Genomic DNA, 13,023 nt, shown 5'->3' with positions numbered 1-13,023 from the left:
CCTTGTTATTATTTTCATAGTTCATTATTTGCCACTCACACCCCAGCTTCAGTAAGCCTCCAGATTAGGATTCTTAAAAGCCATATTTATGATTAAATGTTTTATATCATCAAAGAATGGTGGCCAAACCATGCCCACTATACACTAGATATAACTAGCTGACAACTAGTTATTAACAAAAAGAAATATAAATAACTAAAATAATATACCACTTTTTCAGTAATTTAAAATTATCAAAATAAATCCCATAAGTCATAAATATTATGATTAGGACAAAATAACCTTATCTTTTTGTTTGTTCTACCTAAATAAAAAAAAAAAAACAACCTTTAATGTGTCATCTTATAAAATACACATTCATTTCATTAAATTGTTATCAACTAATTGGTTCTTTTTTTCATTTATTTTTATTCATTTATTTTCTAACACTGGAGATTGAACCCAGGGATGCACTACCACTGAGCTAGATTCCCAACATTTTATTTCAGTGAAGCAGATGAAACCATTTTTGAGAAAGGATCTCACAGAGTTGCCGAGGCTGTGCTTGAACCTGCAATCCTCCTGTTTAATTGTCATTATGTCCTATCTTTTCAAATTAATGTTATTCTCTGGTATGTATATAACTCTATATTACAACAAGTACTGTGATTAAGACCTTTAAAAATTTCAACATTGAAATATAGAGATATTACCTCCCATTACATGTATTCTAATAAAATGAAAAAAAATCACAACAATGTAAATAGCATACAATGAGTTGAAAACATTTGTCTCAAACTTTAATGATCATGTAACATACTGGAGAATACATTATAAATTTTCTAAACAATTTATTTAGGTAGCTATAGTGTATGAGAAAAAGAGGTGGTGATAGTTTATACTTTGCAAAGAGTGAAAAAAAAACTAAGATTAAAACTAATAAAAGAAAAACAAAATGGAAACATAGCTGTTATTTTGGACTTCTCAAATGCATTTAATATTGATGACCATCCCAAATAATTAGTCTCACTGTGTACTGATAATTATCTGATCGATATCTGATATTAAAAGATATTACAAAATGTACCAGCAGATAATACTTTTTCAATTTTCATTCTTCTGTTTATTATCAGATATTTCATTTTTCTGTTTATAAACTATTTATATCAGATACTTCATTTTTAAGTTCAAATTTTATAGCAAAATTATACCAGAGTTCCCATACAAATACAAATATATTTACCTAACATAAAAAGTCTTTCTGCCCTTCTCTCTCCCCTCTCTCTCTCTATACACATACATACACACACACAGTCGTACACGTTTATGCACACAAACATACACACACAGAGAAATATTCAGAAAATTCTGCTTCAGCTGGAAAACATTATTAATAAGAATTAAAGTTTTTTTTTTTGTATAAGATGTATTGAATAATATAATTTGTGTTAGGAAATAAGGGAAAAATGACAAGACATGATAATTTAAAAATTTGATGCTCAATGGTGAACATAGATTATTATATGTTTAATGGAATTGTTTTACTTCTCTTCATTTAGTTATTACCTTTATAGAATATTTTTGTTTATGTGGTTCATAAATACATAACTTAAGAAAACGTGTTGATGAAATAAAAATAGATTATGCATGTCAAAATATTTTTACATATTAAAATCTTGAGGAGTCTATGATGCAAGTTAAGCAGAATACCTCAATAAATTAATACAGTAAGTCTACTAGAAATCCTTACAATTCCAGCAAAAAAGAAAAGATTAACAAAAAAAATTTATTTAAATAATGCAGCAATAGTGATGTGTGACTTTTCTTAACTTTAGCACCAAATAAAAGCCAAATATTTTTAGACCTTACATGGATATATATAGTGCCTAGATAATAATGCATGTGCTCATTTTCTTGCTGACTAGGTTGATTATTTGTCTTAAGTGCTAGAAAAATAGACATTTTAATTATTAGTAATATCTTAATTTATATCGTCATTATTGATATTATTTTTGAAAAATCTCAAATTATTCTTTATTCATGACTCATGTGGCCATTTTATTTATTCTTGCATCTCAATACATAAATTCAATGGTATCTATGAAATTCTCCATTTTTATGGCTGGGGATATAGCTCAGTTGGTAGGGTGCTTTCCTCACACGCACAAGGCCCTAGATTCAATCCCCTTGGGATATAAATGTAAAATTGAGGTACTATTAACAAATATGGTAAAGTAAAAATGACAAATCAATTTTATTATAACACAGTAAACACTTTAAATACACTGGAACGAACTATGTAAGTTATTGAGAAAGTTAAAGATAATGTTGCGTAAAAAATTAGTAAACTTCCAGACAGAAACTATCATTCTGTGTTTGAGAAACAGTTGTAAAAAATTTTTATTTACATGACAGTATTGAGGACAGTGAGATAACGGTTTGGCTAGGTAGATATTTTCATACTTGGAAAGCCATAATATTAGGGAAATATTGGGATACATGTGGTAGGCAAGACACAAAAACCATTTTTGAAGAGTGTGATGGTTGGAATGTAGTTAGTTCAGTTATTATAGAAGAAAGTATGGAGAGTCCTCCAAAAACTAAAAATAGAGCTACCACATAATCTTGAAATTCCACTATTGGGGGTATACAAAAAGGAATGAAATGAGCATGGCAAAGAAACATCTGCACTACCCTACTGATTGCAGCACTGTTCATAATATCCAGGAAATGAAAACAACAGATATGCCCATAAACTGACAAATGGATAAAGAAAATGTGAAATATACAAAGAAATATTATGTGACCACAAAATTAAAAGAAGTCCTGTCATACACAACAACAGAGATAAACATGGAGGACATGAAGTTAAATAAAATAATCCAGGCACAGAAAAACAAATATTACCTGATTCCACTTATATGTGAATTCTACAAAAGTCAATCTCATAGATGTTGAGAGAATAGTTGTTACCAGAAGCTGGGAAGAGTGTAGAGGGTGGGAGGATGGAGAGATCTTGGTCAACTAGAACACCATTACAGTTAGGATGAGTAAGTTCTTGTGTTCTATGGCAGAGGAGGGTGAATATAGCATTGAATAACTGAAACTAGATAGAAGGGAGGATATTTAAAATATATTTACAATAAAAAATGATAAAAGTTGAGATAGATATTACCCAGGAATCAAAGTAATTACATTGTACATACTAATATGTACTTATGAGGTGTTAAACAAAATAAATCTTTGAGAGAAAAAAATATTGCCTGGGAGGGCAGAATAAATGAGAAGAAAAGCCAGGCACTGTGGTGCACACCTGTAATGTCCATGAGTTTAGAGACTGAGATAGGAGGATGCCCTCTAGCGAAGAATACAGGTGATTTGGATAAGGCAGAGGGGAGTGAAGGGAGTGGAGGAGGGTAAGAGGGTAGGAAGAATAGTGGAATGAATTAGACATTATTACCCTATATACATATATTATTACATGACCAGTGTGAATCTACATCATGTACAACCAAAAGAATGAGAAGTTATACTCCATTTATGTATGATATGTCAAAATACATTTTATTGTCAATTATAACTCACATGAACAAATAAAACAATCAAGTATGCATCCCTTTTCTCCATTTATACCATCATCATTCTAAAGCAAACCACTAGCCGGGGCTTGGAGGCCCTGGGATACGTCACAGAAATGCTGTGGGAAACCAAAATTTACACATTTAGTTTCCTCATGAGAGCCCTCATTTGCATGTTGAGGTATTCTAAATAGCAAAAACTATGAAATGAACTTACACAAATATAATCAATACTCAGAAAGGTACTCTACATAATTGAAAATCAAAACTGACAGGATTTCAGAGCATACACACACACACACACACACACACACACGTATATGTTTAGGTGTAGCCACAACCCCAGCCCAGGAATTCAGGGCTTAATATTTCCATTAAAATGTGTAAGCTTGGTTGCATCTAGGCATATTTATTAAGCTGCTACACTTAAAAATACTTCTAAGAAATGATACTCCTGATATAGTTCTCAATCCCACTGTGAAATCCCAAAGGTAAAAAAAAAATTAATTATAATAGTGCTGGTTAATGTTAATATTCTTAATTGCCTACTTTGATGCTAACTTGTAAAACCCCTAAGTAAAAACTCGTTATGACAAGTGACCTTGTGGTAAAAATAAAAATTAGCCCTAACTTTGCTACCAGCTTCTTTTATCAGAATGGTGATCATAATAAATTCCCACCTATAGAACATGAACAGAGGCTCAAACATATTGAATGATGAAGTGAAAAAAATAGAAAACCTTTTTTTACTAAAACTGGTTGTATGAACAAAAAAATTGACATGAAATATGTGTGTTACTATAAAGACATGTACTTACAAAATGCATGTCTCAACAGAGCAAAATGTCACCAGAAGACAAATGCCTTAAAAACCTGACCATTTCAACTACAGTTTTTCTCCCATTTTAAGACAAAAACAACTGATAATTAAATTTCCACGAAGCTTGAGCAAGACACACTGGACAAAATACACATCAAAGTATTTCAGAATGAATATACCCTTTGCACAGCAAAAAGGGAAATGCCAATGGATGAGTAATTGTACTTACTGGGAAATAGTGAACTAAAAAGCAAAGTTAATGAGGACTTACAAAAATGGTTTCCATAAAAATGATTGATTTAAAATATGAAAGTCATTGATTTATAAACAATGAATCATCAAAAATCACCTAATTGTAATAAAATATAAGGTACAAGAAAAACACAAAAATTATATGTACAGAATGTAGAGAATAGACTTACACTGAAAACTTGTAATTTACACTTTTGGGGGGACAAACAAAAGAAAACACTGGTAGATAAAGTTTAGAACACAGCTTTTAAAATGATACACCGTATGCACAGCTTTAAAAATGATACATGTGTACTCCCATTTAAACCAGGTGTTCCTCTTTCTCCCTTCAACATCCCCCCATTCAGGCCAGCCCCCAACCAAAGTTTCCCTTCACACTTACTTCCCCAACAAAGTCCCACTACTGAAGCCAGGTACCGGCCCTAAATCCTCCACCACACAAACTCAGCTGCCTCCAGGAGCATCCAGGAACATCACCCAAGTGCCTCTGCCCCACTTCCCTGCAACCTCTGACACACCCACTCAGCTCCTGCCAAGAGCACCCAGGAACAGCACACTAACTCCTATGCCACACTTCCCCACCCCAACAGGCCTTAGCACTAGTGCCCCCTCCAGGCACTCCCTCACAGCCGGCACTCACTACCCCACTTAGCTGCCGGTCCCCCTGCACCTCTCCAGCCAGGGTTACGCCCCCAGAGGCCTCACGACGTGTGTCTGCTCCAGTCATCACCTTGCAGTCACAGGCACTGAGTGCCCCCTCCCCACACACTACCCCACCTAGCCTCTGGTCCCAGGACACCTCTCCTGCAAGGGTCCAACCCCAACAGGCCTCAGAAAGAGGCCCCTCTCAAGGGGCCAGCACAGCATGCCCCCTCCACACACACTACCCCACCCAGCTCTAACTCATCCAGCTCCAGTCCCCAATGCCTCTTCAGCCAGGGCTGCGCCGCCCCCCCCCCCCCGCAGGCCTCAGCATGAGTGCCCCTCAAGTAACTGCCTCACAGAGACAAGCACAGTGTGCCCCATCACCACACATTACCCACCAAACTCCTTCACCACCCAGCTCCAGTCCCCTAAAACCTCTCCACCCAGGGCCATATGCCACATACCACTGGGGACACTGGAGTCCTCCCTACCTGAGACTGTCCTCATAAGTCCACAAAGACCAACAGGAGGTGGTGGTGAGGGCCATGCTGTCCCTGTGGGAGGCCCAACATCCTCACCAGGAACCATGAATGAGAAAGGACAGCAAGGACACCTTCCCAGAGGGTGGCATAGTCTAGGGGCAAGACTGGAGCATCCCAGGCAGCCATCAGTAGAAAGGATCTCTGTGATTTGAAGGCCCTAGCTTCTCCACAATCTGCAGTACACTTTTAGGCTGCCCAGAAATCCACTGTGCAGACGCAGTTTGGGATAAGTCCCTACATGAATCAGTGAATGTGTGCAAACTGCATGCACATGTGTGTCGAGGGCGGGGCTATGTGCAGGGATGTTCCCAGGCCCTACCTCACAGTTATAGAAACAGTTCAGCCCTCCCAAGGTACTACCTCACCCAGCTCTGGTCCCCTAAGACCTCTCCAGCCAGGGTTGTGCCCCTACAAGCCTCAGGACGACTGCCCCCTCCAGCTACCCCCTAGCAAGAACAGGCACAGTGTACCTCTCCCCACAAAAGTTCCTACTCCACCAAGCTCCACCCCATTCAGCTCTGATCTCCCAATAACTCTCCAGCCAGGACTGCACCCGCACAGGCCTCAGCACAAGCACCCACTGTAGGCATTGCATTGCAGTGACAGGCACAGCAAGTACCCTCCCCATGTACTACCCCATCCAGTTCCTGGTGCCCTAACACCTCTCCAGTGAGGGTCTTGTACCCACAGGCCTCAGCAAGAGCGCCCCCTCCAGGCATCTCCTCACGGGTGCAAACACAGTGTACCCCCTCCCCACCAACTATCTCACCCAACTCCGTTCCCGTGAAGCCCCTTCAGCCAGGGCAGTGCCCCCAAAAACCTAAGCATGAGCTTCCTCTCCAGGCACCACTTTACAGAAACAGCATGCCCCCTCCTCACACACTACCACACCTACCACCTACCCCATCCAGTCTGGTCCCCCAACACCTCTCCAGCCAGGGCCATACGCCACACATTGCTGAGGACACTGGAGGTCTCCCTACCTAGGCTCTGTTCCCAGGTTCAGCAGGAGGGATCTCAGGTACTTGAGGAACATGCTTCTCCACTGTCTACTGGCCACTTCTGGATGCCTGGAAACTCAGAGCACAGAAACAGTTTGCAATATGCCTGCCCAAGCCTGTGTGCCTCATGCACTCACCTGTGTGTTGAGGGTGGGGGTTTGCCCAGGAATGTTACAAGGTAATGCCTAGCAGAAACAGGCACAGTGTGCCTTTTCCCCAGACACTACCCCACCCAGCTCAGGTCCCCTAAGATCTCCAGCCAGGACCCTTCCCCCACAAGCCTCAGCATGGTTACCCCTTCAGTCACTGCCTCCCAGGGACAGCAGAGAGCATCCCCTCCCCTGCACTGTCCCACCCAGCTCCTACCCCACGGAGCTCCTACCTCACCCACCTCCTACCCCACGCTGCTCCTGGTTCCCTAAGAACTATCCAGCAAGGTTCCCATCCCAAACAGGACTCAGCAGGGTCCGCGCATCCATGAACCGCCTTACAGGGAGAGAGACACATTTTGCCTCTTCCCCATACATTACTTACCCAGCTCTGGTCCCATGACGCCGCTCCAGCCAGTGCTGCACCCCACAAACTGCTGGACACACTGGTGCCCTCTCTACCTGAGGCTCTCCCTGGGATCCACAATGTCCAACAGGAGCACAGGGGTGAGCGCCAGACTGCCTTTGTGGGAGGCCTCACATCCTCACCAGGAACCGCAAAGTGGAAAGCCAGAAGGGACTTCATCCCAGAGGGCGACAAAGCTTCTTGGCCAGGAGCAGAGCAGGCCAGGCAGCCTTCCAAAGGTAGGTCCGCAGCTACTTGAAGACACGGGCTTCTCCACCATCTGCCTGAAACTTCTAGGCGGCAGGAAACCCACTGCACAGAAGTAGTTCACAGTGCGCGTGTGGAGCGTGCGCGCGTCGAGCGTGCGCGCATCATGCATTCACTTATGAGTTGAGGGCAGGGCTGTGTCCAACAATATAGGGGTGGGGCCACATGATGTGCAGGGAGGGCGAGCGGGAAGCAGAGTTCCCGGGAAGATGGGGAGGATGGCTTGTGTTGCAGGAGGGGGCGCTGCAGAACTTGCCCAGGAGGTGGCATAGGGTACCGGTTCCTTGTCTGGGCCAGAGTGTAGGAGGCAGCGCAGGAATGTTGTGTCGTCCCCCTCTCCCCTGCAGTAGCGCTTGAGGTTGGGGTCTATGCACAACTTTTGCTGTTTGGAGCCAAGGGAGTTCTCACAGCCCTCCTGGCTTCAACTTGTGGGAGGACTGGAGTTCTGGCCAATGCGGTGCTCAGCACTAAATAACTCTGGCCAAACATGGAAACCTGCCGGTGCCAATCCAGGGACTTGGTTGTGATGATGCAATTGCTTGGCTGCACAAGACTGCTGAGGTCTCCTGTCAGATATATATATATATATATACATATATATATATATATATATATATATATATATATATACACACACACACATATACATATATACATATACACATATATATATACATATATATATATATATATACGTACATATATATACATACATACATACATATACATACGCACTTATATATCTGAACCAGTAAGCACAGCTAGCACTCACAGGCACATATATACACCTGATACACCTGATCACATGGATTTATGTAAAATTGGTTAATATGTAGAGGTAAGGTTAGGGTTAATATGAAATTTTGGTTTGAGTTAGTGGTAGGGTTAAAGATTAACATATGTATGTGAAAATATGAACAGTCCTAAGAATTTACATTAAAAATGTACCAAAACATATATAAACATACATGTTATGACACAGAGAAGAATACAATATGAGTCATGTGATTACACATGTTGTATATAAGTGGAGGTGAAGATATAAACTATAAATGACATATATTAGTATAGATGCAGATTTATCATTAAACAATTAAAATAGAAGTCAAAATACAATTTAAAATTTATTGGACTACATGAATTCAAGTCAAACTGGATTTAGATAAAAAGGTAATGTAAAGATAATATAAAATTTTGGTTTGAGTTAGGATTAGGGTTAAAGAATGGACATGTATACTGGGAAATATCTGTATTCATAAGATGAATGTGTGAAAATATGTTAAAAATACATAAAAAAACATGCATGGTATGACATTAGGGAGACTGTTATATGAATTATATGATGAGACATTTTGTAAATAGGGAGTTTCAAGGATATACCCTATAAATGATATACAATGATATGTATGTGAATTTAATATTGATCATTGAAAATAAAAGTCAAAATACACTTTAAAATTCTTATTGGTGTACAAGGACTGAAGTAAAATTTGCCTTTCTTATAGAAGTAATATAAAGGTCATTATAAAATTTTGGATTGTGTTAGGGTTTTAGTGTAAGAATGTATATGTGAATTGGGAAATATCAATATTCATAAGAATATACTGTGAAATTATGTATGAAAGCATATATAAAACCACATGTTGATACAGGCATAAGTAAAATGTGAGTCATGTGATTACAACTTTGGTAAACATGGGGATGAAGAATATATCCCATATACAATATATACCAATATATATGCAAATTTAATATTGATAATTGAACATATAAGTCAAAATACACATAAAATTTAATCATAGTGTACATACTTTTAATAAAATTTAGTTCAGTTACTTATTTGAGGAGAACTGATAATGCAAGTTATATAATAGAAAGTATTTTCAGGGTAACAAATTTTTACCATGACTGTAGGATACCTGGTCATTGAATTCATACCTAGAAGCATTGCTTAAAGAAACTATGCTTATATTTTAATGTAAAATTTTCCCCAAACATACTAAATGTTTCTAACTATGATGTGTCAGTACTCTTGGGAAGGAGGTTAACAAATGTCGACCTGACATTGAATAAGGAAAAACAAGAGACCAAACAGGGAAAGTCCTCCAGGTATAATTCCAGAACTGAAATGTTGATTTTGTGCCAGTTTCAGACTCTAATCTCTACTCCTGGGGGGAGTAAGGGAAGGAGAATTCATTTCACGAAATAAATTTGGGAAATGAGGTCAAAGAATCGGATCTCTTTCATAGAGCATTCTAATTAAATCCATTCCTCAACTGGCATGGAAATTCTTTTTGAGTACTGACACAGAGTGGAGTCAAGGTCAGTACTTGACTCTCCTGGATGGCCCCTCAGGAGAGCTTGTTTCCAAAGCACTGTCTGGAGGAATCCCATCTACTAACTGCAGGGCTGAAAGGAACAACACAACTTATAAATAAGCCTCATACATAAAGCACCTTTATGTATGTATACAGCTTTATGTATACAGCTTCACTGTAGCTTTTTTTATATAATCCAGAAATAATTGAGCCTTAACCTTGCTAAAAGTCATTTTACTACCCAACTGTGAAATGACAAAATTCCACTTAGATTCATTCCTCTTACTATATAAGTCAATCCTGGAGTGGCAATGTTTTCTAAATAAGTTTACAAATTACAATCTGCTCATTTTAGGATAATGAAGCCATATAATTTTGTCATTTTATTTTGTGTTGCCGATTCATAGAAAGCAGTCAAGTGAGAATAATCAGGGACTATTTATAAATCCTAAATGTCATTATTTAATAAAAAGACAAACATATATCATTTCTGTTTGTATTAAGCAGAATATAATACAAATGATAGTGTTAATGGGAAAAGTAACATTACCAATCACTCGGCCATTTCCATCACTTGAACGCTGGGCTGCTTTGGAGGGTGGGGAAGGGGCTTTTCGCTTTGTTCTCCTCAAAGATGAAGTTCCCTGATGGAGGAACTACTGAGCTGCAGTGAGCCTGTTCTCACTATGCCTGCTTCACAGGGACTCTGTAAAAAACAAAACCACCAAACACAATCCTATATTTAGAAATTAATTGCAAACCTTATGAAGACACAGATCTTTAAAACAAATCCATCATCTACCAAAATGAAGCACAATAGTAATTTATTCAAAAAATAGTTATGGAACAAAAGAAAATCTGTGCAGAAGTAAGGTAAAATGTAAGGAAAAATAAAATATATCCCTCCTCAATTAACTTAGACTAGGACAGGGGACAAATATGAAAATAACAAATTGAAATGTAAAAGGCTTTTGAGAAATACAGTTAAAAACCAACTTTTACAGAAGAATCAGAGAAATTATTGAATGTAAAGTAAGGGTTAAAAAGGGGAAGAGTACTGGTACACTAATAGCTGGCTTGGTTAATCTATCTCTTATTAGCACCAGTGTATCAGTGGAAAATGTTTCAAGAATTTATATTTACCCAAGATAAGGTCCTTGAGGTCACAGACTACAAAGGGCTACTGCTCACATTCCTGGCAGGTGAATGTCTGCAGAACCTAGGACTATCCTGCCTCCTCAGGCAGAATGATGCCTCCTGGCCAACTGCTACACCATCTTTGCTCTTTCACTTATAACAAAACTTAGAATTGTTCATAGTTTATTTCTGCAATTTCTCTTTTCCCATTTGCATTTCCCAATTAAACTTTTACCAACCCTTGACCCATTAACACTTTTCCTATCAAAATCACCAATGACCTTGACCACAAATAAATCAGTGGTCATTTCTCAGAACTCTTTTTTTTTTTTGGACCTGTTAGCAGCAATAAACATACATGACCTCCCTTCTGTAGTGCTTTTTCTTACCCAGAACACCACATTTCTCACTCTCAACAGATCCATACTCTGGCTGCTCTGCTTTCTTTTCATCTTCTGACCAACATTGGTGTCACCAGAACTCTGGCCATATTCTTGTTAATATCTATACTCACACTTTCTTGATGATTTGTTACCTTTAAGTTTTATATACATGCTGATGATTGTAAACTCATGTCTACTCCATCTGATGACCTGTTTTGGTCTCCACATCAAGGCCACTTCAACTTAGCACGTCTAAACCTGAAATCTTAGCAGTTATTCCTTTTCTTCCTTCTACCCCAAACTCTGTACTTCTCATGGTCTTTAACTCAGCAAAGAGCAAGTCATTTTTTCTATTTGCTGTCATCTCCTCTCTCATCATCCATAACAAGTCTACCCTGTTGGCTCCTCCCTTAAAAGACACCGAGCATCAGCTTGACTTCTACCATAGAGTCTGAATCATTGACAACACTCTAACAGGGCTCTGCTTCTACGCTGCATGCCTACTGTCTTTTCTCAACATAGCAGAAAAAAAGGATCCTGTTAAAGTGTGTAAGTCACTTCAGGATGTTTTGTTCAAAACCTTCTAGTATTTTCCCAATTGTCACAGAAAATCTAAGTCCTTTTAATTGATGTCCTGGTTCCTAGATGTCTCTGACCATCTGCAAGGACAGAATAGCTCACTCTAGTCACACGGGCCTTTTTGCTGCCTCTCATGGTGCCTGGAGAGTTTCTGGGATGGTTACCCTGGCTGTTCCTATACCTAGAACATTCTTCCTTCTGATAGCTTAATGTTTCCCTCCCTCATTTCCTTCTGGTTATTTCTCACATGTTACCTTCCAATGCCTTCCTCCCTGACTCCAAAATTTTCTATCCCATTTCCAAGCTTTATTTTTTTACTATCAGCCTTTAACAGCTTTTGGCTTATTTACTGGTTTATTATCTGCTTCCACTGAAATTGGCTGTAAGGGCAGGAACTTGTTTTTCTATTTTGCTCATTGCTGTAATTCTGGAACACCTGTTTGGCATACAGAAGTTTCTCAATAAATATTTAAGTGAGTGGAAAATGAATTCTGTATTTTCTTCTTCATGGGAAAGAAGTCTTGATAAACTTGGACTAGATGTTTGTGTAAATTTGGGTCATTCCAATCTTACAGGACCATGTAAGTACATCCAAGCAAAATAGTCCAATACATAAGAAGTTCTCTGTCTTTGTGCTCTGCTACACATCCAGAAAAAAGTGATGAATTTACTATTTCATAACTTTCTAATACTTCTGCCAGAGGAAAAAAACCTGCCCCAAAAGAAAAAAAATGATTTAAAAGCTATCATCATTGCCAACTGTGTGAGATACTAAAGACAAGGATGGATCACTACAGGGACAGAAACACAAGCCTACATGGCAGATTCTATACTATACAAACCCCTCATTCATAATTCCTAAGGATGGAGAGATAAGGTGGCTGGTGATCTCATCATCCCACAAAATATTAAACTTCTACCATATCAGTTGGTATATAGTTATAGCTAGCCCTTGTCATCATATTAC

General features: G+C 38.8%; 1 protein-coding gene across 9 annotated transcripts in view; it reads right to left on the bottom strand.

Annotated features, from left to right (window-relative positions):
• Nucleotides 1–10,698, bottom strand: part of LOC124095234 (putative ankyrin repeat domain-containing protein 19) — a 71,178-nt gene extending 60,480 nt beyond the window's left edge. For 3 of the 9 annotated variants that reach the window (XM_058580618.1, XM_058580625.1, XM_058580624.1), the window contains exons 1-3: nt 10,508–10,694; nt 7,352–8,205; nt 6,800–6,893 (exon numbers count right to left, since the gene is read on the bottom strand). In XM_058580618.1, the coding sequence (XP_058436601.1) occupies nt 6,800–6,893; nt 7,352–7,367 (110 nt within the window). In that variant the 5' untranslated portion in view covers nt 7,368–8,205; nt 10,508–10,694. Of the gene's footprint in view, nt 1–6,799; nt 6,894–7,351; nt 8,206–10,507 lie in introns of those variants that run through there. The other 6 variants (XM_058580622.1, XM_058580616.1, XM_058580617.1 and 3 more) reach the window with 5 other exon arrangements.
• Nucleotides 10,699–13,023: the final 2,325 nt, after the last annotated feature.

This window comes from Marmota monax, unplaced genomic scaffold (genome assembly GCF_021218885.2).
Source record: "Marmota monax isolate L192 unplaced genomic scaffold, Marmota_monax_Labrador192_F-V1.1 WCK01_AAM20220418_F8-fsc01114, whole genome shotgun sequence".
Classification (NCBI taxonomy): Eukaryota; Metazoa; Chordata; class Mammalia; order Rodentia; family Sciuridae; genus Marmota; species Marmota monax.
The sequence above is the reverse complement of the archived record's forward strand: the minus strand, read 5'-3'. Positions and strand labels throughout refer to the sequence as shown.